The following is a 27,981-nucleotide window of genomic DNA, read 5'->3' as shown; positions in this document are numbered from 1 at the left end:
TGTTTGTGTTTAGCTGACTGGTATAAGTAGGTAGTAGCAGTGTAGGGCAGCAACACAGAACAGTGTGGTTAGGAGACCGGTACAGTGGATCTGTGAACATATAAAGGTGCATGCTTCTAAGAAGATCTACACAGTAGACAGCTGTTGCCTGTAAGTACTAATACAGCTTGTTTGTCTTTCACAGGGTTATGTTTGAAGTTTAAGATTAACCTCCATCTTAATTCATTTGCAGGACTTAATTTCCATTTTTAAAGGCTGAAAGAAATCAAATCTCTTAAAACAAAAGCCTGAGGAAGTAGAATCATGAAATTGCCATTGTCTATCCTGAATGAGAGCTTCTCTGTTTAAAAAGGTCCTCCACCCCCCCCCATTTAAAGAAAATGATTAAACTCAATGATTAAACTGATTTACAAAATATCAATTGAGATAATGTGGATGACTAAGAGCCCTATTGTAATTTAGTTTCTTTTGTCTTTCTACCGACATATCTTGACCTTTACTCAAATTTAGACGAGTCTTTTTTTCCCGCTCCCTTTGTAAACTCATGGAATGTTGCTTTTGTGAATGTTATAGCATTTGCGAGTTCTGAAGACTTTGTTAATCAGGTTTTAAAGAGCTTTCCTGAGCCATCCATTGAAACAAAAGGGATGTCAAAGTAATATTAAAACGAAGAGGTAGAATGCAAGTGGCTACACATTTTTTGTTTTGTTTTTTTCTCCCATGCGCCAACTTTTGTATTTGTAGTTTTAAAGGGCAATGGATGAAAATTGTATTCAGTAAATTTGATAACAGATATTCTGCCATAGCATTTAACTACAAAGCCCCCTCTCAAGGCAAAAACACGTTTCCAAAAAAAGAAAAAAAAAAGTACAAATTCTCTACCGAGGTCTGTAATGACACTAGGTTTGCAGTGGGTTGTCTGCCCATCTGAAACAACAGCCACCTGAGTTAACTGCTTCGATCTCTATCCTGGGACAAGGGAGTGGTTGGGGTCACCCAAGAAGTTAATGGCAGGAGACTGAGGCCAGAAAATAAAGAACAATCTCTTACCACCCACGTCTCTGTCACACAGTGTCTGATAAAATTGGAGCAAAAGAAGCCACCTGAATCCCTCAGTCTGGAAGGGAACCTGGCTGAACATTAGAGGAGGAAATTGCAACACTTACCGATTTTCCTGGCAAGGGGAAGGATTGCAACTACATGTGGCAGATTGATTAGTTATTGGTGCTATAACTGATAGCCAGGTCAAATCAAAGTTGTTATGAGAAGCAGATCTGAATTTACAAGTAACAGTGGATCTTTTTAGGGCTATTGAGAACTGCTTCCCAAGTGAAAGAACAGAACGGTATCTAACTGAGGGAGTCACCTACAAAAGGTAAACAAATGAAAGAGACCAGATTTGTTTTTCAATAAAAGTGGAAGGACTTGCACTCCCATGCACTGCTACAGACTAGGGACTGAGTGGCTAGGCAGCAGCTCTGCAGAAAAGGACCTAAGGGGTACAATGGATGAGAAGCTGGATATGAGTCAACAGTGTGCACTTGTTGCCAAGAAGGCTAATCTCATTTTGGGCTGTATAAGTAGGAGCATTGCCAACAGATCAAGGGAAGTGATCATTAACTCTCTATTCGGCATTGGTGAGACCTCATCTGGAGTACTGTGTCCAGTTTTGGGTCGCACTCTACAAGAAAGATGTGGAAAAATTGGAAAAAGTCCAGCGGAGGGCAACAAAAATGATTAGGGGGCTGGAGCACATGACTTATAAAGAGAGGCTGAGGGAACTGGGATTGTTTAGTCTGCAGAAGAGAAGAATGAGGTGGGATTTGATAGCTGCTTTCAACTACCTGAAAGGGGGTTCCAAAGAGGATGGATCTAGACTGTTCTCAGCGGTAGCAGATGACAGAACAAGAAGTAATGGTCTCAAGTTGCAGTGGGGGAGGTTTAGGTTGGATATTAGGAAAAACTTTTTCACTGGGAGGGTGGTGAAGCACTGGAATGGGTTACCTAGGGAGGTGGTGGAATCTCCTTCCTTAGAGGTTTTTAAGGTCAGGCTTGGCAAAGCCCTGGCTGGGATGATTTAGCTGGGGATTGGTCCTGGTTTGAGCAAGGGGTTGGACTAGATGACCTCCTGAGGTCCCTCCCAACCCTGATATTCTATGATTAATTGTAACATAATGCAAAGGCATCCAGCACATGAAGGATGGTGACATACACACAACAAAGTAACCGGTTGGCACAAGTTCATTGCTCTCAACCCAAACTGCAAAGAAATAGGAAGGCAAAGTATAGCTGGAAGACAAAGCTGTGATTGTGATGATGCAGAAACGGAGTTCTTAGTGGGATAAAAGTGTTGAAAGGCAAGATACCTAAAGCAACAACAAAAATACAGCAAATGGAGTATTTCATCTAAAATCACTTCCTACCACCAACCTTCTTCCGGGTTCAGCTCCACATTAGGATTCTGATGTAGATCTGGTCTTCCTAAAAAACTTATTTTTTAAATGCTGTTAGAAATACACCTCAAAGCACCTCTGCAAAATTCTGCCCTACTATTAGACAGCTTCTCTTTCCATCTGTTACTCACTGGTTATATAACATTGGGTGGATCACTTAGCTTCTCTTGGTCACAGTGCAGTCTCAATTACACCAATAAAAATGTGGAGTAATTCCAGTGAAAAGGAGTTACTCTGAATTTATACCAAGATAACGGAGAACAGATGTTCTCCTTCAAATACCGAGTCTATAAAATGTATGCCTACCTTTGTTGTGTGTCATGGGCCCAGATCTTCCTAACTCCCATTGAAAATCATTCTGTTTTTCAATGCCAATCACACTGGACACTGCCAGAAACAAATACTCATAATAAACGTTGTTTCATGGTTACAGTTGCTGTTTGTTTGTGAAAGGGACAGAAAGTTAAACTCTTTGGGTAGGTTTCGTTGGTGGCAAGCGAATCCCGTTGGTCTATATAAAAAGATACTTGTGATCATTTTCGGGAAAGTTTGTGAAGTGTTTTCTTTATTAAGTGCTAGATTCTGCCAGGGGGGATCCTTGCCAACAAAGGCACTGCTCGGCTCGTGTCAAGGTGAAAGAATCTAGCCCTAAATCTCTGCTTGTTTTGATTTTCCAGGTTGAAGCAATCGGAATGGCTTTCAAATCTACAAAAAACTCCACAGGTACAAATTAGAATCTACTGAGATTTGTCAAATGAAAATTATTTGCTCCAGCTTTCAAATTATTACAGTTATGTAACATCCCCACCAATGAGGTGCTAGGCATCTCACAGAGATGGAATGAGGCAAGTCTCTTTCCTAAAGACATTTCAACGGACAACATAGAACACACAGGAAAGGCATGCAGCATACAAAAAAGTGAGAGGTTAAATTGGCATATACCATATGTTAATGCTATAATTCCACCCCTCTGTGGCTTCTCCCAGTAACCACATGCCCCGATGCAGCCTTCTCCCCTAAAAAACAGCATCTTTCCCCATCCCTGTCAGACTTGGTTTGGACTGAGTTTGAGATGGATACAGCGTAAAGCAGTGGTCCCCAAACTTTTTATGTTGTACCCCCTTATCTCTGTCTGCACCCACCTCATTCACTCCCCCTCTCCGAGAACTGCAGTCACTAGCTGGGGTTCTGGTCGGGGCTGGGGCCAGGGCCAGAACTGCAGCCATGGTTGGGGGCCAGGGACCAAGGCTGAGGCTGAAGCCACAGCTGGGCCAAGGGCCGGGTGCGGGAGTGGAGTTGCTGCCGGGCCACTGAGCCACTGCCAGGCCATGGTCAGGGTCAGCAGCCAGGTGCGGGAGCAGGGCTGGGGCCATGGCTGGGGGTGGGGCCAGAGCAGAGCTGAGGCAGAGCAAGGCCCAGGGGCACTCCCTCCTCACCCTCCTGAGGGCTGGCCTGGATCCCTCCCCCAAACATTCCTCCATGCCCCCCAGTTTGGGGACCACTAGTGTAAAGGAACTAAACCAAACAAGTAGGAGACATGTTCAGTAGTTCCAAGACATTCATGGCTTTTCTTAAGGCAAAACTCCCCTTGACTTCAGAGAGAGAGAGAGAGAGAGAGTGTGAGTGTATTGTGACAAAGTTCCTCCTCTATCTTGGTGGGTCCTGCACTTATTGGCAGATTTTCTTGCCTCAGAGATTCACCATGTGGGTTGGAGAACAGCCCAGAGACCTTCCCCTCTGGAAGAACTCACAGTCCAGGTCAATTGGGAGGTTTGGGGGGAAACCCAGGCCTGCCCTCTACTCCAGGTTCCAGCTAGGGCCCTGTGGACTGCCGCTGTCTATAGTGCCTCCTGTAAACCTTCCTCCAAACACCTTCCTTATTCTCATTACAGGACCTTCCTCCTAGTGTCTGATAACGCTTGTGCTCCTCAGTCCTCCAGCAGCACACCCTCTCACTCTCAGCTCCTCACACTCACACCACAAACTGAAGTGAGCTCTTTTTAAAACCCAGGTTCCCTGATTAGCCTGCCTTCATTGATTCTAGAAACTTCTTCTTAATTGGCTCCAGGTGTCCTAATTAGCCTGCCTGCCTTAACTGGTTCTAGCAGGTTCCTGATTACTGTAGTGCAGCCCCTGCTCTCAGGGCACAGAAAACTACTCATCCAGTGACCAGTATATTTGCCCTCTACCAGACTCATGTATCCCACTGGTCTGGGTCTGTCACAATATTTGTGTGGTGGTATATATATATATTTAGATAGGTCCAAGATGGGGTTTGCTGTGGGTGAAGGCATGACCTTTATAGGCTCTCCAGCTGCCTCCACATAGTCCTTGGGCACCTTAAAAATAAATCTACATCTTAAAGACTGGCTTCCAGGTTATAAAGAGTTAAGACTAGAACTTGCTTATGTACAGGCCATTTTGAGGAATTGCAAAGCACATTAAATAGGAAGGAGTTAGCTTTTGATTAGTCAATTCCACCCAGTGATCACAAACTGAGCTAGCTTGCCACGGCATGCTGGGTCATGAGTCTATGTATTTGGATTTGTTTTGCCCAGAGGCATTAGCTTGCGTTTTCCCCATTTTACTTTCTGTCCATGTTGCTCCTCTTGTTAGATCCTGCCTTGCACTAAAGTATTTTCTGTCCTCTCTGGTGTTTGTCACTCTTCCAAATTGAATGCCATCTGCAAATTTCATTAGTGTGCTATTTACTCCCTCTTTCAAATCACTGATGAAGAAATTAAATTAGACCAGACCTAACACAGACCCTTGCACCTCCTCAATGCAATACATTGTCCGTAATCACGACTCTGTGTTTGCAATTTTGGGGCAGTCGGCAGCAATAAAATCAACAGAAATGGGAATGTGGTCAGACCCTGCATTTTATAGCCGTTATTTGTGCTTGTCTTCTCACCGACCAGGTTTCATGGCCTCTTAAGCACGGAAGCCCAGTGCTCAGCAACACATTGCAAGCAGGCCCATGTAGGAGATTAACTAACAACAAATTGAGTGACGGTGCCATTCATTTCTCTTTGTCTGGTAGGAAATCAAGTCACATTTTTTCAGGAGGATGAAGTCTGTAAGCACGGTGACTTTATCAAATCCCCACCGCCTCAGCTTTTCACTACACAGGTACAGTAAACCCAAATTAGTCATCCTCCCAGCAATCCCTTAACAAACCTCTGTTATTTCTGCTGTTCTGAGGTTTATCGAGGCAAACTTTCCTTTCTGCAGAGTTCTTGGAAAAAGCGAGGTTTCATCTTGTGCAAGTCTAGCGAGAGATGCTACACCCTGAAGTACCTTAAAGGCCAACAGATAAAGGGTTTCATTGCAATTGACCAGTAGGTATCTGAAGTTCATCACTTTTTCTCTTTAACCACACTTCAGCAGTCTGAAATGAGATCACAGATTTCACCTTTTGCTGCTGATTTAGGGTCTGATCCATAGTCCTTGCAAGTCAATGGAAAGACTCCCACTGACTTCAGTAGGCTTTGGAAGGGCTTAAGAGTGTTGTATTATTTGATAGACTTAATAGGATTTATATATACAAAAACCAAGCTACGGCTGTGTAAAGGATCCAGGTATTGTATCAGCTGCACACCGCTAAAACAAAGGCTTCTATTACCTACAGTCATAGGTCCCTTATCTTCTCCAAGGACAACACCAAGTACTCCTACATGCAAAGGGATTCTGCCACACTGATGTTGACGAGCACCTTTCTCCACATTGGGACTTTACATGGAAGGATCTCTTCAGCTTTGGAAGGGCTTTCAGAAACTGGCCCGAGGCTGGTGCATTTCAGCTGGATACACACTGTAGGCCTGATCCCACTCTCCTTGTGCACTCCAGATACCTACCTAGTCCTAGCAGGGCCTAATTTTGTCAATTAGGCAGTGGCCCCTTGTGGGGGGCTCAGGGAGGGATTATATGGGGGATGGCACAGGCTGCCCTGCCTCTTCCCACCAGCACTGAGATAGCATGCGACCGGGGCACTGCACAAAGAGATTAGTCACTGCACAGCGCTGGGCACAGTTCTTTGGGCAGGCTACGGAAAGATTGGGAGGTTCATTGAGCACTCGCCCTGGCCCTTGGGCTGCATGTACAAGAACCGATCACACTCTAGCCCTGGGTGTTTGGGATATATAAGAAATGCAGGATCGGGCCTAGAAACAATAAGGCTTGTCCAATGTTTTCTCCACCTTGGGCCTGATCCAAAGCCCACTGAAGTGCACAAGAGTCTTTACATTGGCTTCAAAGAACTTTGGATGGGCCCTTCTCCCTCCCCCATAGTCCTCATATTTCTGTTGTGCTTCTTCCGTTATCAGAAAGCAAACAGTGCAGTTCTCTTTAAGGAATTCTTTATGACTGAAAACTTTCCAGCTGGCTGAATCAAAAGTGTTATTTTTAATTATGTAACAGTATAATGCCACCCAGAAAGCTGTGGGGTTGTTTTTTTCTTTTTTTCTTTTAAGAATATAAAAATAGCCTTTTCCCCTCCAGTTGATAAATATTTTTTGTTTCTTTTAAAATTTTCTGATTTAAAAAAAAAAAGGGAAGGAAGGAAGGAAGAAGTAGTTTCAGGGTCAAAAAATTGATTTTTTTCCATTTTCAAAAAACAAACATTGTGGGAGTTTTTCCATTGAAAACTCAGCACATTTTTATTTTATGTATTTATTGACTTTTGTGTAACCTTTCTGTGGAAAGGCCTTACATTTCTCAACCAGCTCTATTATTAATGTTGGCTGTGTCTCAAAAAATGCTGTAATCATTACAACAGTGCCTACCACAATGGGGCCCCATTCTTGGCTGGCCCTGAGGTACCACTGTAGTAAACATGATTAATTAATCTCAGAGGAAGAGTTATTTAAGCAATAGCACAGAAATGATCTAGCAAGTCCTTGATCCTCATTGCTTTTATGGATGATCATTTCACAGTGTGCATCAATGCATGGGATAAGCCTTATATAAGTAAATGTTTCATATGCATGTCCAACAGGATTTCAAATATTGAGATTGGCATAAGTAATTATGAGAAGATGACAGCAGTAAGGAAGATGTTCAAATGCCACCCTGAGGAAGTGCTATCCATCAACACAGAGAGCAGGGATTACTACCTCATTGCGAAGGACAGGTACTCGTGACGAGGAGGGGAGATGGCAGAGGGCATAGCCACCAAAACAAGTGGCTCTTGGGATCCATGGGGAAAGAAATTCTTAGCCCTGCTCATGGGGAATCAACTGTAGGGGACATGCCTGCCCTGGGGGAAATAGGGCAGGATCATCGTCTACAGTCCAGAGGGAGAATAGACTGTAGGGGAATGAATCAGGGGTTAACCCCTAGCTGCCTGGCTCCCGCACATGCCCCCACTGCACCTAGAACCTACTACCATTCCACAGGTGGAAAACAGAGAAAGAACCTATGGAATTCTTTGCCAGAGGATGTTGTGAAGGCCAAGACTATAACATGGTTCAAAAAAGAACTAGATAAATTCATGGAGGATAGGTCCATCAATGGCTATTAGCCAGGATAGGCAGGGATGGTGTCTCTAGCCTCTGTTTGCCAAAAGCTGGGAATGGGCGACAGGATCACTTGATGATTCCCTGTTCTGTTAATTCCCTCTAGGGCACCTGGCATTGGCCACTGTCGGAGGACAGGAACTGGGCTAGATGGACCTTTGGTCTGACCCCGTATGGCCGTTCTCATGTTCTTAAAGAACAGGAATTAATGCTGCGTCAACAGCCAATAGAAATTTGGTCAGGAGAGAGCATGCTTTGTAGAGGGGCTCCCCGCTGCTTTGCCCCAGCTTTTCTCCCTTTTCTTCCCCTCCTGCAGCTGTGTCAATGAGAGTGTTTTTCATCAACGTAAGTACTGCAGGATGGTACACTTACTCCTAACCGAAGCAGGAAGAACATACCTGAGCCCAAAGAGAAAAAACGCCAAATACCTAGTTAGCATTCAAGCATGCATTCATGCGGTACATTGTTCCCTTAAGTCATCTAGTGGGAAAAGTTCCAGAGCCCATCAAATTAGTCCTACTTGTGAACAAAATGCAGCATCTCCTTCTTAGTTGTCTTACAATGCGACCATACGTTAGTCTTTTCTGTCTGCCTGTTTAAACATATTTCTGAAAGTCACAGGCCATCTTCTATGGACTGCTGTGCATTCCTGTGAATCACATGGTGTGGAGCCTGAGAAGCACCTCACAGGAATTCTCCACACATGGCAGAAGTGAGCTTTTAGAGACCATCTTTCCACTGTGTAATCTCACTGGCCTTTATTAGCCAATGCTCTGTGTAATGGGCTGTAGTCATATGCGCCTATGCATAGCCCAAACTTGGTTTTGAATGGGCTACAGAAACAGAAGCCTCCTCACAGCACCAATCTATCAGGGGATGTTTTGGCCAGTGGGTCTCCATAGTTTTTTAATCTGCTGGCCACACTCCTACAATTCCCTAAGGCTACCACACTACAGCAGAGTGAACTCCGCTAAGGCAGTGCTCTAGCATTGTAAGGAAGAGACAGCTTTTCCCTGCTTGGCCTTTTTGGGGCCTGATCCAAGGCCCACTGTAGTCAATGGAAAGACTCCCATTGACGTCAGTGGATGTAGGTTTAAGCCATTAGGAAGACACACATGCACCATTTATTTTTTCTTGTGCATGATAATAATGGACTTTTCATTTCGTCATTCCAACCCGCAGGGAACAAGTTGAGGACTGGTTCACTTCCCTATCTTCAGCCCACATGGAGGCAAAAGACGATGGATGCTCTGCTCAGGTGATGTTATAGTACAAAAAAAGTCAGCTGTTAAATGCACAAATCAGCCTCTTTAAAGAGAGCGGTTTGTAATTTCATTAGTAATTTATGAAGAGAGGGAATCTGTACATTGATATTTGCTGGTATAGACCCTAAGTATATTAAGTGCACTTTCCCTATAACACCAGTTCCGTCATGAAAAAGAGATTCCTTTACGGTGAAATCTACCCCTGTGTAGAGGACCCGCACAATGCCTGCTCACCACTTAAGACCCACTTAAACATTAAAGAATCTCTTGTTCATTAGGAAACATGTACTTGTAGAAGTAAAGTGCACAGGACTTAAAGAGTACATGGGCCTTGTGCAGGGGTGAATTTCCCCCGTCATCTCACAGAATGACAATGTATCCCTAATTCTCATTTCTTGAGCCTTGGAGCTAAAATTCTGCATCATTGGGAACCACATGGGCTTCTAAGAGCAGACTTTTGTCCAAGGACCCATCGGTCCTCATACTGCTGTCACTGAATTCCTAGAACCAGAATCCTTCAGCTCAGAGAAGCAAAGGTCGGTCCCTCTCTTCGCCACCAGCCTTCGATGAAACAGTTTTGAGCACCCACGAGGAGATTCCGAGTGACTGCGGTGAAGTAAGGGGCTGTTGCTAATGATTCTGCTGCTAGGGCTACATGTGATAGTTGATTTGTATAATTGAACCTCTCCATGAAAAGGAAGTTCTCCTGAGCTCGGGGCAGCATGCACTCAGGCCAGTGGAGTGACAGGAACATTTTGCTTTCTCTTGGGATTGGAAAGTAGATGTTGAGGCTTGAATGTGAGAGAATTCCTGTAAAAGGCTCACGCTGTCAGGTTTGTTTCCTGGCCTATCTGCATTTAAGAAAGGTGGGGGGTTTGGATGGTGATGGCCTCAGCTGGAAACCTCACTGACCATTTTAGCAAATGGGCCAAGGATGATGGGCTTGGAGACTGAATGACCCTCCCATCCCTAAAGGAGGTCCCCGCACATCAGGGTTGGCACATCTTACCAAAGCCAAGTGCAGGATGCTTCCACTGCTGCCACCGGTAAAGTTCCTGATTGGTGGTTAGGATTTAAGGTCTGAAGAGATAATCAAAGGCACAAATGGGAGGTAGGTGTCTGACTTCCATTGACTTCCTATGGGAGTTGGGCACCTAACTGTCCTTTGTCAATCCCCCTCCCTCCTCAATATTTAAATAGAAAGGAAAAAAGTACTGCTGCTTTCCTGATGTGCCTGTAGATTTGTCTAGAGAAAGTAAATCAAGAGCAGCCTGGAAAACAGCGCTTAGTGTAGTCACAAAGTACCACACAAACAGGGAGTGTAACAACGGTCTGGAGGGAGCATAATACAGACTGTGCTCTGTTACCAACCGACCATGCCAATAAAACACCTGCAATACTTCTGCCCAGGTTGTCAATGTGTTTCCTTTGATGTGCAGGTGGAAGATCCCGCAGACGACAAGAAAAGGCCTCACTCAGATCCTGGCTCTCGTGGTCTCCCTAAACAGCGGCCTCACCACAGTTTACCAGCACCTCTTCTTCCAAGCCTGGTGAGCATAGCTAGCGGGGCCTGGAACGCCTCTTATATATGTAAATGTTGCAGGAATGCTCATTAACGTAGGTCACTAGACAGTTTACTGTGCCGCTGTAAGTTCTCTCATGTAACTGCTCTGAGCCAACAGGAGAGAGCTCTCCCATTGGCTTAACTACTCCAGCCCCCGCGAGCAGTGGTAGCTATGTCAGTGGGAGAAGCTCTCCCGCCAACGTAACGCTGTCCACGCCAGCCTTATGTCAGTGTAACTTCTGTCACTCAGGGAGGTGATTTAATCTGCAGTGTAGACCTAGCTTTATTGTCATGCCTCATCTACCCTGAATATCTGTATGAACGGTGACTCAACCACCTCCCTAGCAAGTCTAACTGACTCCAACTGTTAACCTTTTCTAACTGGCTGTAATTATTTCTTGTGTAGCTCTAACAGTTGCTCCTTCCCCTTCTGAGAGCATGACTGAGATTTCCCTCACAGTAGGGGCAAGTTGTCACAGCTCCATTGACTTCAATGGAGCTACAACAATTTACACAAGCCGAGGCTCTGTCCTTGCTAACATATTTGTAGACTGTGCCCATGTTCTTCCTGAATCGTCTTTCTAGCATCTCTCAGGGGTTGTCTACACACAAAAATTGCACTGGTTTAACTCAAATTGATTCAAAACCTCTTTAGTTAAACTGGGTGCCCAGCCCTGCATGAATACTCTTGAATCAGCATAAACCTGGCTTAGGGTTAGCATGGCTTAGTTTACACCTGTAACTGATTTCAGCCAGGCTTAAAATAGGAGTGTTTACACAGACAGTGGCACCAGTTTAACTAAATCAGATTAAAATTACACCACTCGTTAAACCGGTGCTATTTTGAGTGTAGACCAGACCTCTGGCTCACCCGCTTCTCTTTTACCTGCGAATCCTTCTCAGGTTTGTATTGCCTTGGAGCCAAATGCTGTGCCCATGTTGTGCAGCAGGCAGCGCAGAAGTCCCTTTCTGCTGCGGATGCCAGTTCTGGGCTGACTGGCTGTGGACAGGAGGGGTGGGGCGCACAGGGACTTTACATGGCCTTCAGTTTGGATTGGGGGAGTATGGCAGGGAGCTCTGTTTTCTGTTCGAGACTATGCGGAAAGTACAATTTATAGCCTTGCCCAACAGCTAATAAGAGAGAATAAATTTCTTAGTACAATATTATCAGCTCCAGATCATTCCTGCACGTATTGCTACTTGGACAGCCGTCTCTGGCTTGTACCTTTGTGTTTATTTCCTTTTCTAGAGGTATGACTCTACATTTACTGGTATTAGATTGCATTGAATTACTAGTGACTCACTATTGTAGGCCTTGATCATGCAAACTCTTCCTCAGGTAATTAATCCTGACTCTCACAAATAGACATGAATGAGTCTACTTGTGTAAGGACTCATTCACCTGAGTGAGGGGTTGAAGGCTCTAGTCCCTAATCTATCCAAGTCACTCCACACTTTGAGGCCAGGGACCCATATCTTTGTTGTCCTTCTGATTCCCATGACAACTAATTCCAAGTTGAATTTACATACTCTAAATAATGAATATGTTAAAAGAAACCCGGTTATGAATATGTTAAATAATAATGACATACTCTAAATAATGAATATGTTAAAAGGAACTCTGACTCCCACTCCCCGCTACTAACCCCTTATATTAAGCTATTTATTAAGATTTTATTACTTGTATTGCAGTAGCAGCTAAAGGCCCCACTCAGGATGGGGGCCTTACTGTACTAGGCACTGCACACACACATAATGAAAAGGACTCCCAAAGGGCTTATATTCTTGGCAGAACTCCTGATAGGCACTCCAGGTGGGGGAACACTAACAGTAACAATTCCCCACAGATCACTATTCAGCCAGTTTCACATCCCTCTTTATGCTATTTTTAATCTGTGTGGTACTTATCCAATTTCTTCCTAGTTTTATGATGTGCCACTATGGTCTGGATTCAACAAGGTACTGTATTCAAGTCATGCCCAGCTTTAAGAATACTCTCACTGAAGTTAAATGACACTACTCAAGTGCTTAAAGTTAGGCGTGTGCTTAAGCATGCGGCTGAATCAGGGCCTATATCAAATGCCTTTTGAAATCCAGCACTGCTGCAGTATATCCCCTGCATTCCATTTTTGTCCTGAATCTGTGATAATGCCAAATAAGATTATTCCATTTGTTTAGCAAGAGAGAATTTAGATATGCATGTGTTGGTGTAATTTAGGGCTCAAACCTGGAAGGAGTAGAGCTAGGAGGGAAATAGTTTTCCCATCCCAGAAAAATTTGAGATTTCAAAAGAGATTCCCATTCCAAATCAGGGCAAAAAGTAAAAAAACAAAAACAAAAAAACCCAAACGAAAAAGAACCACCTTAATTTTTCATGAATCAACGATCCCCAGAAGATTCTGTTTAGCTCCATCAAACTGTTTCATTTAGACGTTTTTTTTAAATGTTCCATTTTGTGATGGTTCTTAAAAAAGAGTTAAACTATAATTAGCTTAAATTTTGAAACAAAAAGTTGTTTTGAACCAAAAAACTGGAATTTTTCACTTAAAAAATGTCAAAAATACAACTGACAGTTTCAAAACTGTTGGGTTTTTTTTCCAAAAAATATTTTGAATTGAGAAATTGGTCAAAAATGACCCATTTTGCATGACTCTTTCAGATTTGACAAGTCAGCATTTGACGAAAAAAACGGTTAGTTGAAAAATTCCCAGCCAGCTCTAGTGACAAGCATTCAACTCTCACTGAAGTCAGCAGGAGCTGAGAGACCTCAGCATCTCACGGGAATGTTCAACACCCTACAGAATGAAGCCCTTAGACATCTTGTTCATGTAGGGCCTCATTGAAAGTCCACTGAAGTCAAGGGGGCATCTGTCTCCACTGACTTCAGTGAACCTTGGATTAGGAGCATAGAGTCCCATCTTTGCTCCCATTGGCTTTTATGGGAACATTTTTGGACCTGTGTTGACTCTAGGCTCCAATAAGTGCCACCCTTTGTTTTGTAATCAGTGACTACCCACAAGGCACACAAAAAATCAATTGGTCATTCCTCATTTCCATTCAATGCCAGTCTCCTCCTTTTCCCTGTAAGAAAGAGGGTAATTCGTTTACTTTATCTTGAAAACAATAATATATTCGGTGGCACATTTAGTAGCTTTAAAATTTATTGCCATGGAAGAAGTAAGAGAGAGATAAAGAAGGAATGCATCAAACATGGCATGGAGAGGTTTACTGAGAAGAAGCTAAATACTAATTATACTCTGCAGGACAATCAAATCAATGAGTGAGAGGGAACGAAAGGATGGCAAATTTAGCTTGAAGAAGTGACTTGTTCTTCCAAGACTTGTCAAATACTCCTGGTCTTTATGAAGGACCATTTTGTGCTAGCTCTTGCTGAGGGCAAAGCAAAACACCCAGCATATACTGGGCTCAATTTCTACTCTCAGATAGTCAGGCATAGCTTCCAGTCCACTGAACTTTGCAAGTCAATAGCTCAAACTGCTGTCTAGCCAATAATTCACTCTTTATTCAGACAAGACTCCCATTGCTTGTAATAGTGGGGATCAAAAATGAATCCTTTCTCCTTTTCATTGAAAAAAGTTGACATTTTCCAGCCAGTTCTAGATTTCAATGAGGGGGTTTGTCTAAGTGAGGACATCAGGACTGGGTCTGTAGCAAAGAACCCTGATACAGATCCTCAAAGATTGTTGTCAAGGGCGTTAAGCATCTGGATAACTTTGAGGATTTGGGCCCTGGTGTGCACAAGTGACACAACATCATGTGTACATTTTTGACCATTGGACCTGATTTTTGAACACAGCAGCTATTTTTGCATATGCAGTCAATGGCAGGTACAAACATCGCCTCCACGAATCAGCTATTTAGATATCTACAGTAAATGATATTAATACTCACAGCTTTGCACATGCAGCTGCTTGAGTGTATAACTGAGCACAAAGACAGAAGCCTTGTTTAGAAATCAGATGTATGGTGATATTATTTCTGCCTTTGAAGAACAAATCTTCCCACAACCCTTCCCAATGGATTTTTCCAAGTAAATGGAAAGAAGGTGTCAGATGTAGAGAATGTAATGTCCTATTAAACATGGAAGCTTTTTTTTTTAAATACAGAATAACAATTCTGAAAAGACCAGCATAAGTCAGCTGCTGTTGGACTCAGATGAGAACACCGGAGAGGAGGGGGAAGACTATTATGCTTCTCCAAGCAGTATTCTAGCACAGGTAAGCCACATCAGGTAGGTTTCTCTGTTGATCCTGCTCCAAGAGAATATTCAGTTGTCCAAACCCAATCGTAGCAAGGTTGCTTGAGTACCAAACTCCCAAATTATTGGCAAGCAGGAAATTACAATGGGAGCGAAGAACAACGTAGTGCACACTGGTTTGGGAAAGAGGGCGTCTAAGCTGGGATTCGCTGGGTATTTTGGTTAATTGAGGTTTGGCTGAGCTGTTTTAGCACAATACAGCACAAACGGACACTACATAAAGAAGCCAAGGGGACTCCTTGGTGGATGTAGAGAGAAAATGTTTACCTCCCATGTTGTTTTTCGTTTTCAACAGCTGGAAAGTGAGCTATCAACGTCTGATCCGCCAGTTCAATCACACAACCCAGTGGAGAATGAGGATCCTCTCAGCAGGAAGTTGTACGTGTCGATGAAACCTCTGTAAGTAGCACTTTCTTTTAGTATTTAAAAAAAAATCAATGCACTGTAACGATACGGCCAGAGCTGCATTCCTGCTGTCTATATGAGGAAATCTACAGAGCGCAGGCTGTTTGGGAGAGGCCTTTCTGGGGTTATGGGGGGCATTTACCAGAGTGAAATTCAAGGTCATTTCACAAATTCATCCATTAGGACATCCTGACAGGCTTACACAGAATAAAATGTGGCTCTGTAAGAAGTTGACTGATGTTTTTTCTGGGCTAAACAATGTAACAGCTGCAGCCACGTACATTCACAGACACCCAAGCCAGACACTCATTAGAGCAGGCAGTGTTGCGTAGTTGTTAAGAAAGAACTGTTTCCTGGTATGCCACTATCTCGCTGGGTAATCTTAGACAAGTCACCTCTCTGTACCTCAATTTTTCTACCTATAAAACAGGTCTAATACTACTTACTTTATAGATGTGCTCTATGGCTTGATGTTTGCAATATGCATCAGTATTGTCACATGAAAGACAGTACAGAAGTGCAGAGTATTAATCCATGGTCACATAGAAACTTCACAGCTTTCACTATGCACCAGAGAGTGACCACTAAGAACTTCAGTGACAACAGCAAAGAAGTCAGATCCTCCAGTTCCAAAATATTATTCTCCTAACTCTTGAGTTATAGGATAATTTCCGTTGGCCGTTAGTCATTAATACTTGTGACACACAGATGAACAATTCTGATTCTAGCCAATTGAAGACAGTAGTACGTACTCATGCACGTATACACCAGTTTATTACAATATTATTTAATTGCATATGTTATATTAATGTTATATGTGGAACTGGGAATAGAACTCAAGACCTTGCACTCCAAGTCACAAGCCTGTCCCATTTGAGTTAAAGGATCTCTCCATTAACTGTTGGTACTAATTACACCTCTTTTCGGACCTCCAGCCACTAGAAGGCGCAACAAATAATCTGACAAGCATTTGAGCAGGTCTGACACATTCTATCCAGTAGAGGTCAATTATGCATTCTCACACAAGCCAGTATATTGCAGTGCCAACAATCTATACTCCTTTTCCTTGTTAAACCATGTTGCTTGGAATGGTTTTTATTTTTAATAAATATTCTTTCAATATTGTAAGTGTTTTGGTTTTTATGTTCCATTTTTAGGAGGCCAGTTTAGTTGATTTAGCTGTAATTTTGGCCATTCAATTCACTACAAGAACTTGTTATTCTTTGCCTCCCTGACATCTATTTGAAACAACTTCAAACACAACAAGAGTAACCGTGACTTGACATGCCAACCCAGTGCATTTTTTATTAGCATTCTTCTTCATTAGGTTGCCTGAAGAGAAACCCCAGCCTACATGCAGAAGTGATGAATTCCTGACCCTTCCCAGAAGTCAAGAAAATAGCATAGATTTAAGAAACTGCGAGGCAGATGGAAACCAACAACAGCTCACGCAAAGCAGTACTAATAAGCAGCTAACCCAGGAGAGAAAGCCAAATGTATCGTCACTATCAGTGGTTCAGTTATCTATAATAATCAAGTAAGGATGTTTTGGGCTGAAATATGTAATGTAATTACTTTTAAAGAGGATTCTATTAGACCCGGATCTTTGAGATAGCAGCATTCTTCCTTGTTCTAATCAATATCACACAAACCAGAAATGGATGAATGTAAGAATGGTGAGCTTTGAATTTGCGATGGCCAGATCAAAACCAAACACGCCGCATAACACCTTTAAGAATAGGCGCTGTTGCTCTTTAAGGTCTGTTTTGGGATGAGAAAGGGGATTAAGGCCCTGATCGTGTTTGGAAAGCATTTACTGGTGGTGTATTTATTTTTTAATATGCACAATTAGAAGTTTTCTATCTACTTCCTTGTCTCTTGCAAGATAGTGAAGAGTGTGATTTCTAGCACAAAACAGCAGTAAAAGCGTTAGAAGGTGTTTAAGCATTGAAATCAATGGGAGTTAAGCATTTAAATGCCTTTCAGGATCAGGGCCAGAAGAGTCTGCCTATTAAACCCCCTATTTTAACCTATCTCATCCAAGCAGAAAGGTGGTTACTGTGTTAGAAATAAAAAAGGGCCACAGCTTCCCCATCATCTAGACCTTGGGCAAGCTTCTTAGTGGTGAGATCTGATGGAGCAGAATGTTCTCCAAGAGAAATGCTGGCAAATCCAGCACCTGCAAGATTTAACAGTAGGCTGGATAATGCCCTGAAGGACAGATTGTAGGAAACAATAATGAACTCTACTTCCTATCATTAGTGAGTATGTGCTTCAGTTGTCTGATTGGTAGAGTCTGACTTGTCTACAACATCCTCTCTTACAGTAAAGTCACAGATGACAGCCAACTACAAGAGGTGGATATTTGCATCCCTCATGCTGATGTCACCAGTAATCTAACGCTTATTGAAGCAGCAGGACAAATATGGTAGGGCCTTTAAGTCTTATGGTGGTGGGTACTTGTCCAGATGTAAATGCCTGTCAAACACTATATAAGAGCTAGGTATTTCTTGTGTGTCAGGCAGGGTGTAGTAACCATTGGGAAAGCATTAGCCTAAAAGGCTATTCTTCTAATATCAGCATGAATGGCATAATTGTCAGTTGTCCTTCATGCATATGGTAAATTGTCTTGTGTTTATGTGACTCTCAGGGGAACAAGGGCAGAGAAAGGCTACTAGGAGGATCAGAGGAATGGAAAACCTACCTTACAAGAGGATACTCAAGGAGCGTGGCTTGTTTAGCCTAACCAAAAGGAGGCTGAGGGGAGATATGATCGCTCTCTATAAATACATCAGAGGGATAAATACCAGAGAGGGAGTGGAGTTATTTAAGTTAAGTGCCAAAGCTAACACAAGAACAAATGGATATAAACTGGCCATCAACAAGTGTAGGCTTGAAATTAGATGAAGGTTTCTAACCATCAAAGGAATGATGTTCTGGAACAGACTTCCAAGGAGAGCAGATTAGGCAAAAAAAAAATTGACTTGTTTCAAGACTAAGGAGATAATATGATGAGATTGCCTACAATGGCATGTGGCCCATCTGCAACTGCTAGCAGCAAAAATCCCCAATGTCTGAAGATGAGGCAGACTCTGACTTACTACAGAGAATTTTTTCCCCAGGTATCTGGCTTGTGGATCTTGCCCATGTGTTCAGGGTCTAACTCATTGCCATATTTTGGGCCAGGAAGGAATTTTCCCCTGAGTCAGATTGGCAGAGACCCTGGAGGGTTTTCCCCTTCCTCTGTAGGTCACTTGCTGGTTTAAACTAGAGTAAATGGTGGATTCTCTGTAACCTGAAGTATTTACAAGTTTCAGAGTAACAGCCGTGTTAGTCTGTATCCGCAAAAAGAAGAACAGGAGTACTTGTGGCACCTTAGAGACTAACAAATTTATGCTCTAATAAATTTGTTAGTCTCTAAGGTGCCACAAGTACTCCTGTTCTTCTTTTTGCTGAAGTATTTAAACCATGATTTGAGGACTTCAATAACTCAGCCAGAGGTTACAGGTCTGTTACAGGAGGGGGGTAGGTGAGATTCTGTAGCCTGTGATGTGCAGGAGGTCAGACTAGTTTATCACCATGGTCCGTTCGGTCCTTAAAATCTATGAGTCCATATGGCCAGAGGGAGTGTGTCTTTTAAATTGGTTAAATACCAATAAATAAAACTTTTCTATCAAAAATCTCCCAGCATTTTGTACAGTTGGACACATTATCATCCATATATTATGGATGGGGAAGCTGCAACCCAGGAAAATTCAGTGGCATGCACAAAGTGTCCAATTCTGACCCCAGGCTACCACTAATCAAGAGGCGTTTTTGTGCAAAGATGTGATAATCTTTGGGGGTGGGGGTGGGGAGTGTGCTTTGATTGTTCAAAGCATCAAAAAGATTATGGGCTCGTATTTGGAGCAAGGACCTAGGAGGCAGGACTCTTGGATTCTACTCCCAGATGAATCGCTTGTTCGCTCTGGGTCTTAAAGCAAATCACTTCCGCTCTCTGCACTGCAGGTTAATATTACTATGCACAGATGAGCAAACTATCTCACATGCTGTGGTGTGGTTTAAATAAGAAGTGTCGGCAGAGAGCTTCGGGTTAAATGCAGACTGTAAGTGCAAAGTGCTACTGAGTTGTTTCAGACAGGCTGACCTGAGTGGGAGTCCCAGCATAGACCTGCTGGCCGCCAGGGATTTGCTAACCATTTTCAGCACTGGGAATAGTCCATCCAGCAGCCAGACATTGTCACTCTTGGATGTTGGGGGCTGGAGGGTATCAGTTCTCCCAGCAGCGGTGCAGTGTAAGTAGGTAGTGTGGAAGTCAGTCCTCTCCCTAGATCTTCAGTATCAATAAAGTAGGAGAAAGGAAAGAGGAGAGGGGTAAAGGACAGACTGCGTGGAAGATTAATTCAGTGTCTCATCCTGGCCCCCTGCTGTGCCGCCTCTTGCTCTTTCACTTCTGCTCAGCGGTAGGACTGGCTCTCGCCGCGGCTTTGATGTACCACACTTATCAGCGGCACTGCGGGTCTGGAGGAAATAGCTTTTTCAGCCCCTATCAGCGAGAGCAGGAAACACCACAAAAGAATCTGAGATGGGGCCCAGCTGCAAAACTTGGATCTGGGGCTAACCACCCAGGGCAACCCTAGTGGGAATTCGTACTGAAAGGATTTGGCTGGTTTCAGCTGGCAACAGTTTTGGAATAGAGCATCAGATCGAGGGGTCAGTGGGCTCCCAGGCTGCTAATCCGCCAGGAGAAGCCAGGAGAGATCAGCAGCAAAGAGAGGCCAGCTGAAGGATTCTAAGGGAGTCTACTGAAATTGTCACTGGGGTAGTTGGAGGCAGAGTTTTGATGCATCCCTTTACAGGGGCAGCCACAAAGCTCTGATCCTGCTGTTCAGATGTCCAAGTTTTAGTTCAGTCTGGACTGCAAATTTGGCCTGGAAAGAGTCACTCAGGTAAATGAAGGGCTAACTTCTCTGCATCAGAGGCAGTGTAGTTACATCAGCAGAGTGTTTGTCCCCACACTAATAAATTTGTTAGTCTCTAAGGTGCCACAAGTACTCCTGTTCTTCTTTTTGTCCCCACACTGTACAGAACCAAACAGGGTAAATCCCCTCACTGCTTGGTGACCCTCCCCAACCCAGACCTGTTAGATTAAGGGATGACAATGCTGCATGACCTGTAATCAGATCCCTTTTGGACGTACTGGTTGGAATGGATGAAGCAGTTTGTTTAAAACCAAAAATCAGACCAAAAAGCAATTATCCCTTTTAATCCGTCTACCGCTTCCTATTTTGTGCAGGGCCAGGCAGCACAGCTGGAGTGAAACAGACCTGTCATTTGTGTTTGGACAGTGGGCCCAAACAATCCCATTCATGCTCTTTGTCTCTTCTTCCGCCTCTCTAGCATCTCGCATTGGAAGGGTCCCTGCCACTTAGGCTGTATATTTCATCATGGGGATCACATAGTGGCTGTGAATGACTTGCGCACACAAAGCATTGATGAGGTTTCCTTGTTTGTCAGCAGGTCCATGAGAAAGGAGGTAAGCCCCAATGGTGATTGGTCAGGGAAGAAGAGACATAGCTTTGGGGGTCAGATCATAGCTTTGGGGGTCAGATCAGCACTGGAATGGGTTACCTAGGGAGGTGGTGGAATCTCCTTCCTTAGAGGTTTTTAAGGTCAGGCTTGACAAAGCCCAGGCTGAGATGATTTAGTTGGGGATTGGTCCTGCTTTGAGCAGTGGGTTGGACTAGATGACCTCCTGAGGTCCCTTCCAACCCTGATATTCTATGGTTCTATGATTATGATCTTACAAGGGCTTCTGCCAATCCAAGCCTCAAAGTTTCAGGAGCTCACTCTTGTCCTGAGAAACTATGAAGAGTAGCTGAGACTAGCCGTGTTCCCTCACATCTCTTGCCCCCTAGCAATATCTAAATGGATACTGATCACCATCATATGACTGGGGATTAGCCTGGGGCAGGATTCCAAAGGTTGTGACTCTGGCCAGGAAGAGATCCAAATGCATAACACAGCAGTGCTGGCAAGAAATCATGACACCTTTCATAAAAGGCAGACACCCACTGAGAGTTAACCCTTTCTTGGCAGTCGATTCATGGCACCCACTCCATCGTACAAATGGACATATCTGTATAGTTAAGGTTGCAGAACAGTTTAACTTATAACCTTGTGTTTTCACTCACTGATAACTGCCCACAGGTCACACTTGGGACTGATGATTTCCATGCATGCTCTGTCCCAAATGGGGAATTTCTTTTGCGGGGGGGAAAACAGAGCAAACTTCTTTTTGCCATTTTTGAGCTCTGTAGGGGTTTATACCCACCCTTTACCCCAGTGCAAAATCATTCAGCTTTGGGACTTGCGTGACAAGGGCTATTTACGTGCCCAAAGTCGATTGAATGATTTTTTTTAATTGGTTGGATGCTAATGAAGTTATAAGCCACAGAAAAAATCATTTCTGATCAGGAGCCTCAGGCTTGAGGATTCCACTCGGTACAACCTCTGGTGTCCAATAGCTTTCCTTTTTAAACCTTAAATGCCTTCTCTGTGCCTCCTCCTTAGCCTTAGCTATAACCTGATTCCGCTCCACCTCAGATCACCTGACTAAGCCCTAGCCTGCCCTTGGGGAGAGCATGAATGCGAAGTAACACAAAGGGCAAAGCATCAGGCCACCTAAGAAATGCTGAGACCATTTGCACAAAAGGTGGTTGTGAACACAAAACCCACCACAACCACTGCTGTCTTAGCTCCAGGCATAGGAGGAACTCATCAGTAGCATCAACACCAAAATCCCACTCTGTACCGATTTGCAATAGCACCCCAGACTCCCACGGAATGGAAGGGCCAGAGTGTCCACACGGTGATTCTTGAGATGCTGAGCAGCTATAAATCTCATGCAGTCAGTCGATGGATGTTTACAGGTGCTCAGTATCTTTTGGTTTCAAGCCTTTAGGCTGTTGGCTTCTTGGGTTAAGGAAATACCTGTTTATTGTGTATGTAGGAGGTTGCTCGAAGTGTTCAATCCATAGGATGCTTTTACTCACTCTCAGAATGTTGGGAAGAGAACCTAGGAGTCTTGACTCCCCTTCTCTAACCACTGGGCATAACTCCCTGTTCAACACTCATCACCTTCTGGAACAGGGCTGGAAGTCTGAGTAGGCCCTCACAGTACATAGCGTTGGGTCCCATGTGGAGAGCTACATTTCTCCCAGCTAGGGTGACCAGACAGCAAGTGTGAAAAACCGGGACGGGGGTGGGGGGTAATAGGCGCCTATATAAGACAAAGCCCCAAATATCGGGACTGTTCCTATAAAATCAGGACATCTGGTCACCCTACTCTCAGCTGGGCTGCAATCTTGACACTCATGATCTCCGCCCCCCATACGGGCACCTTTATGTTTGGATCTGCTGAGGTCACCCAATGCCAGTGTAGCCTGAGCAATAGAAAGCCTATCCCAAGAGACAATACAAATAACACGGTTAATAGATGAGGGCATTTAGGTGGGGGGTGGGGGGAGGGAGGCTGGGGGGAGCAGTGATATTTTATCAGATGTGGATTTACTGAGCTATAACAAGGTGACCCTTGTGTGTGTGTGTGCGTTTTGGTTTGTTTTTTTAAAGGTGAAACTTACTGTCCGTCGGATTCCAGATTCAGACATTTTCCATATTAAAGGATGCTCATGTTCCTAGGTAAGTGCCACCATTTTAATGGCACCTATTAACACAAAAGAGGTTGTTTCTTCTCACCCTGGCAGTAATGTAATTCACTGTGCTCAAAGCAATACACGTTTATTCTACATGAGGTGAGGCTTGAGTTCGTGTAGGAAGGGAAAAAAATCTATGTTTTTATTAATCCCATTTATTGCAGTAGTGCATAGGGACCCCATTGTGCAGGGATTGTACAAACAGTTGTATAGTCCCTGCCCCAAAGTGCTTAAACAGACATGCAGACAAAGGGTAGGGGAAAGGGATAACATGTGATAAAGAAATCGTGCTTTCATATTCAGTACCACACAATCCTTCCAAATAGCCTTCCCCAGTCAGAGCTATCGCTGTTATGTGCAGCTCTACAAAGAGTAAGAACTGACTGTTTGGATTTGATTTGCCATTTAAAGTCCCAGTTAAATATTTTGGGCAGATGACTGTTAACCGTGAAATCAAACAGAATAGCTGTAGCAAACTTGATAGTCAAATCCTGATATCTAAGCCTGTGTACTGCATAATCTGGACTCACCTTTGTTTGCCCATTAAACTCATTCATCAGTTATGAGCGTGGGAGAAGGGGGGAAATTACCTTTGGAACACAGCCACGTTTTCCCTTGGGTCCTGCTCTGGGAAGGCAGGAGGCCAGCTTAGTGGAGCACAACTTAAGAGCGGTGGCACTGGACACGTGCCTGGGCAGTAGAATGCTCTGTGGATGCAGGGTTTTAATTGGGGCCCCTCATGTTACAGCCACAAAAAAGACATCAGGAGGTCCTGGACAGTAGACTTGTTTGGGAGATGGGAGCCTGATCCAACCTATTGGGCTTCAGTACAAGCTGCACCAGGCTCTAGATGAATACGGGGAGGGGTTGGGGACAGATGTTTGGCCTACACTGGAAGAGTCACCACTCAGAGCAGAACACACACTGATCAGAAAAGCAGTGAGGGGTCCTGCGAGTTGCCATGCAGTGCAGCATAAGGAGCCATGAACAATTGGCTTGTGTGTGAACAGACTTTAATCTGAGGGCTTCCCCAGGTTGCCAAGCTGTCTGAGAGAGACAGACTTTTCATTACTACATCACAAGAGTCACGATCACAATTGCTTGACACCTGAGTTAGCAATGAGGGCAGAGGAGTGAGGATGAATGGCAGTGGAGTATGAACTAAGCCAGGTCAGGATTCAAGCTGGGAAAACTGGAATGGCTCTCAGTTCTATAGTTAAGCAGTAGCAGCCTGTTGCCTTCACAAAGTCCTACGTTCACTTCAATATAAAGGAAAAGAGGGCACATCATAGTGGAATTTCCAGAGATTTATCTGTTTCCCCAACAAAGGATATCTCACATCAATATTCCTGGCTACGTGCAGCTGCAGTACAAGAGACTGAAGTTACACAAACTCCTGCTATCTTGCAAATATGCCTGATTTGCAATGCTCTCCACACAAAAGTATCTCTCTCTTCTTGATATGGAAACCTCTGTAGTGGTGCCCTCTAATGTGTGCTAAAAGTCGACCTTGTCCTATGCTGTAGGGACTTCTGCTTACCGAAACAAGCGTGATCATGTTCTGTTATAACATATACGGATTCAAAAGAGTCTTATAACAAAGCAGGGAACACCTTGCTTGCCAGGGTCTCCTTGAGAGTAGGTCAAATTTATTATGCCAACTAGAACAAGATTGCAACAGTATCAGTGAAGCCAATCATAATGATTAATAATGTTTATACAATGAATTCACTTCATTTCCGCTCAGAAGGTCAATTTCTGAAGGTTTTCAAGTCTCTCTCTCTTTTGTTTTGTAGATAAGTGGTTGCCATGTGCATATTCCTGAAGATGGAAGGATCATCATTTAATATTTCTATTCCAGTTGCACTCTGATGCCTCATTGTGTTGTGCTCTGTATAAACACATAGGGAGATATGGATCCTATTTAGAAGGCATCAACTGTGACACTGAAGGTAGAAGGAAAAGGACAACATCTGCCTGAAGAACTTCCATTCGTTCAAAGTGGTTGTGGGGCCGCTTCTCTTTAAATTGTCTTTTTTGACCAACATCACTGGTGCCGCAACAACACCGTTACTTGATCAGAGGACTAGATTTTTCATGGCTAAGATGGCTTTGGATGTGATCACTTTCTACCAAATTGGGATTGGAGTCTTCTCTGGTTTTGCAGATAAATCAGCCTTCAAGACAATCTTCCAGTCTTGAAAATGGCCACGTGCCACTGAATTGCAGTACAAAGAACTAACTTCCTTTCCCCAACTAGGGAGGAACAAAGGAGGTAGAAATGGTGTTAGAAGTAATTTCCTGCCACTTCCCGGAGCAAATGTTTGTGAAGTGAGGAATTCAGGGGTATATGATTTGTCTGTAGTTGTCATTGGAAAAACACTACTGCAGAGAAGTTTGCATATATCCGTTGAAGCAGAAAATGAACCATGCACTCTGTATCTCTCTGTTACAGCTCTCACTATTATGGCAATAGTGTTGTTCCTATGGCAACATGAAGTTTTGGTAGATTTGTCTAGCACTGCATGTTCATTTGTATGTCAGAAAATTTGGGATTTATTTCCCGCTTTTGCGAATCAAAACCAAGGTGCTACCAAGTGATTGTCAGCTGCTTCTTACTTTTATGTCAGATTGTATACGGTGTAGATGTGCATTACAGTGAATGTTACATGGTGTGATTTTGTTTGTGATGCAGATTGTATTCCAGCTATGAAACACGGAGGTGAGAGCCATGTGATGAATTAGAGGGACATGGGCTATGTTCCACAGGGATGTGATGCAATTTAACACATTTCTATGACTGCATCACCTGCCCAAAATTATCCCAGTGGGACTCGCTCTAACATTCCAAACCTTTCTGGGGTTTCAAACACACACCCCCCTTTAAACAAAAATGGACTTGCCACAGAAGTATTGCTTTCTTTCCCCAAGTATATCATTTCCCAGAATTACACCGGCCCAAAGCCCTGGATGGGCAATATACAACCAGGGTCCAATAACAACTTTTCTAGACCTACAAGCATCATGGCTTAAATATTCAATATCTCATGGCCCTTCTGGGCTAGGAACAACAGCTCTATACTAATGGGAATGGGAGATACCCACCTACCTCCCATTATGACCCCAACACTCCCTTCTAGCAATGGAAGGCCCAAAGGCAATGACTTTAGACTTGTGCTATTCTTAGGTCTAGAGGTGTTATTTTTAGATCACTTTTAGGTGTTTTACCTTTAATTTTAAAGTTCTCTGAGCTGTTCACAGCTGAACCATGGTCCTTCTCTTTTAATCTAAGAAGTGTTATATAAAATATAATATGTTGTATGAATGATGTATGTGCCTTTGTAGCCATTACGTTCTACTGTGTGTTGTCCTAGCCAGCCTGATGTAAGTTTAGAACTACCTTAGGTGGGGTTTTTTTTAAAAGCAGTGAACTTCTGATGCAGTGCTTAGGGCCACATGACACCAGAAACTGAGGTAGTTAGCAGCAGGTGCTCTGCCGGCTTTAAGAAGGCTGCCTGCCTAAATCCATGGCAATCCTGCAGGAGTGCCGAAACCGGCTCACATTGCTGATGCCTTAAGCTAACCCACTCGGTGCCTGCGGCCAGCGTCTGCCATAATATCTAGCAACTCTCTAGGTGTGTCAGCATCTGCAAAACTGGGCTCACCGGCTAGGGCAGCAAGGAGGAAGGGAGGTTGGAGCGTTAATTGACGTGATTAGTTAAAACATTAACAGGCTGCACATTTATTGTACTATAATTTCCTGTAATCTAATGCAATAGATGCCTGTAAGAGGGTGAATAACTGACAGTTAATTTCCATGTTCCCATGGCACACACTTTCATTACTGGCCACTTCTTTTTTTTAAATCTCAAATATAGACTGTGACCTTTGTATCACGCCACATTTTTTATGGTAAAGTCACTGTCGGGGGCAGGGGAGAATCCACAATTGCTCAGAGAGAAGAGGGGCTCACCGAACAGAGAACAGTTGTGGGAAGGGTCTTCTCCAAATTGACACGCCTGTATTGTGAAGGGGGGAAGAGGGGGAAAGGAAGGCACAAAGTCTAATGTATAAAACAGACCATGGCTCATAACTGTTCTTGGCACTTCCCGTGCCGTGAGACACACCAGCTGGGAACACCTCCTAATGGCTCGTCCCAGAGGACACAGAGGTCTTGATCAGTTGGCCAGATGTGGGTCTGTGCACCAGACACAGCAGCACGAGTTCAGCCATTGGAGAGGGTCTCTGCTAAGTAGCTAAGCCCACTCCCCTATCTATTTACTGATTAACAGATGCAATGATACAGCATGTAGCCAAGATTTTGTCAAGTGACTAGTGATTTTTAGTCACTCGATACCTTAAAGGGGCCTGATTTTTAGAGGGCAGGTGCTCAGCACTTCCTGATCAGGCCTATGAAGGTGTTTCAAGCTGGGCACACCTTGGACAACGCACTAAGGCTAGATCCTCAACAGCTGATTAAGCTACTTTGCCTCCTGCTCTCAGCTGCACTGACTGTGACCTCAGTTCCACTGAGTTCTCTACAATCAGATCCCGCTGTATGAAACAAAAGGGGGTGTCTCCCTCTGAGTTTCAGATCAGTCTATCAGGCCAGGACAAGACAGGACCGAGAGAGATTCAGCAGTGGCTCTCTCCTGCAATGGTGAAAAATGGACACACCCACCTGATTCTGTCGGATGATTAATGCTCTAGAGGAAAGTGACTTTACCCTCCCTTCTCCCCATTAACCCTGCCAATATGCCCTGGGGAAAGTGTATTCATGGCTG

At 43.8% G+C, this 27,981-nt stretch overlaps 1 protein-coding gene across 1 annotated transcript; it reads left to right on the top strand.

The window, feature by feature from the left end:
- Positions 1-62: 62 nt before the first annotated feature.
- Positions 63-26,883, top strand: PLEKHS1 (pleckstrin homology domain containing S1). Its single transcript, XM_034777996.1, has 15 exons — positions 63-150; positions 3,131-3,176; positions 5,497-5,585; positions 5,688-5,794; positions 7,450-7,584; positions 9,152-9,227; positions 9,740-9,850; positions 10,674-10,784; positions 14,926-15,036; positions 15,373-15,476; positions 16,810-17,019; positions 17,809-17,910; positions 20,883-21,018; positions 23,115-23,183; positions 24,994-26,883. Exons 2-14 carry the CDS (start codon positions 3,146-3,148, stop codon positions 23,181-23,183), a joined length of 1,392 nt encoding a protein of 463 aa, XP_034633887.1. The 5' UTR covers positions 63-150; positions 3,131-3,145; the 3' UTR covers positions 24,994-26,883.
- The last annotated feature ends 1,098 nt before the right edge of the window (positions 26,884-27,981 follow it).

The sequence above is a fragment of the Trachemys scripta genome, chromosome 7 (genome assembly GCF_013100865.1).
Source record: "Trachemys scripta elegans isolate TJP31775 chromosome 7, CAS_Tse_1.0, whole genome shotgun sequence".
NCBI lineage: Eukaryota > Metazoa > Chordata > Testudines > Emydidae > Trachemys > Trachemys scripta.
Note: the sequence above shows the minus strand (reverse complement) of the source record. Positions and strands in the feature narration are given on the sequence as shown.

Excerpts from the sequence above, each read along its gene's own strand:
- PLEKHS1 (XM_034777996.1), top strand. The coding sequence starts at position 3,146 with ATGGCTTTCAAATCTACAAAAAACTCCACAG. Across the intron at positions 5,795-7,449 it reads GGTTTCATTGCAATTGACCA|GATTTCAAATATTGAGATTG; the intron begins GTAGGTATCTGA and ends CATGTCCAACAG. Across the intron at positions 17,911-20,882 it reads GAAGCAGCAGGACAAATATG|CATCTCGCATTGGAAGGGTC; the intron begins GTAGGGCCTTTA and ends CCGCCTCTCTAG.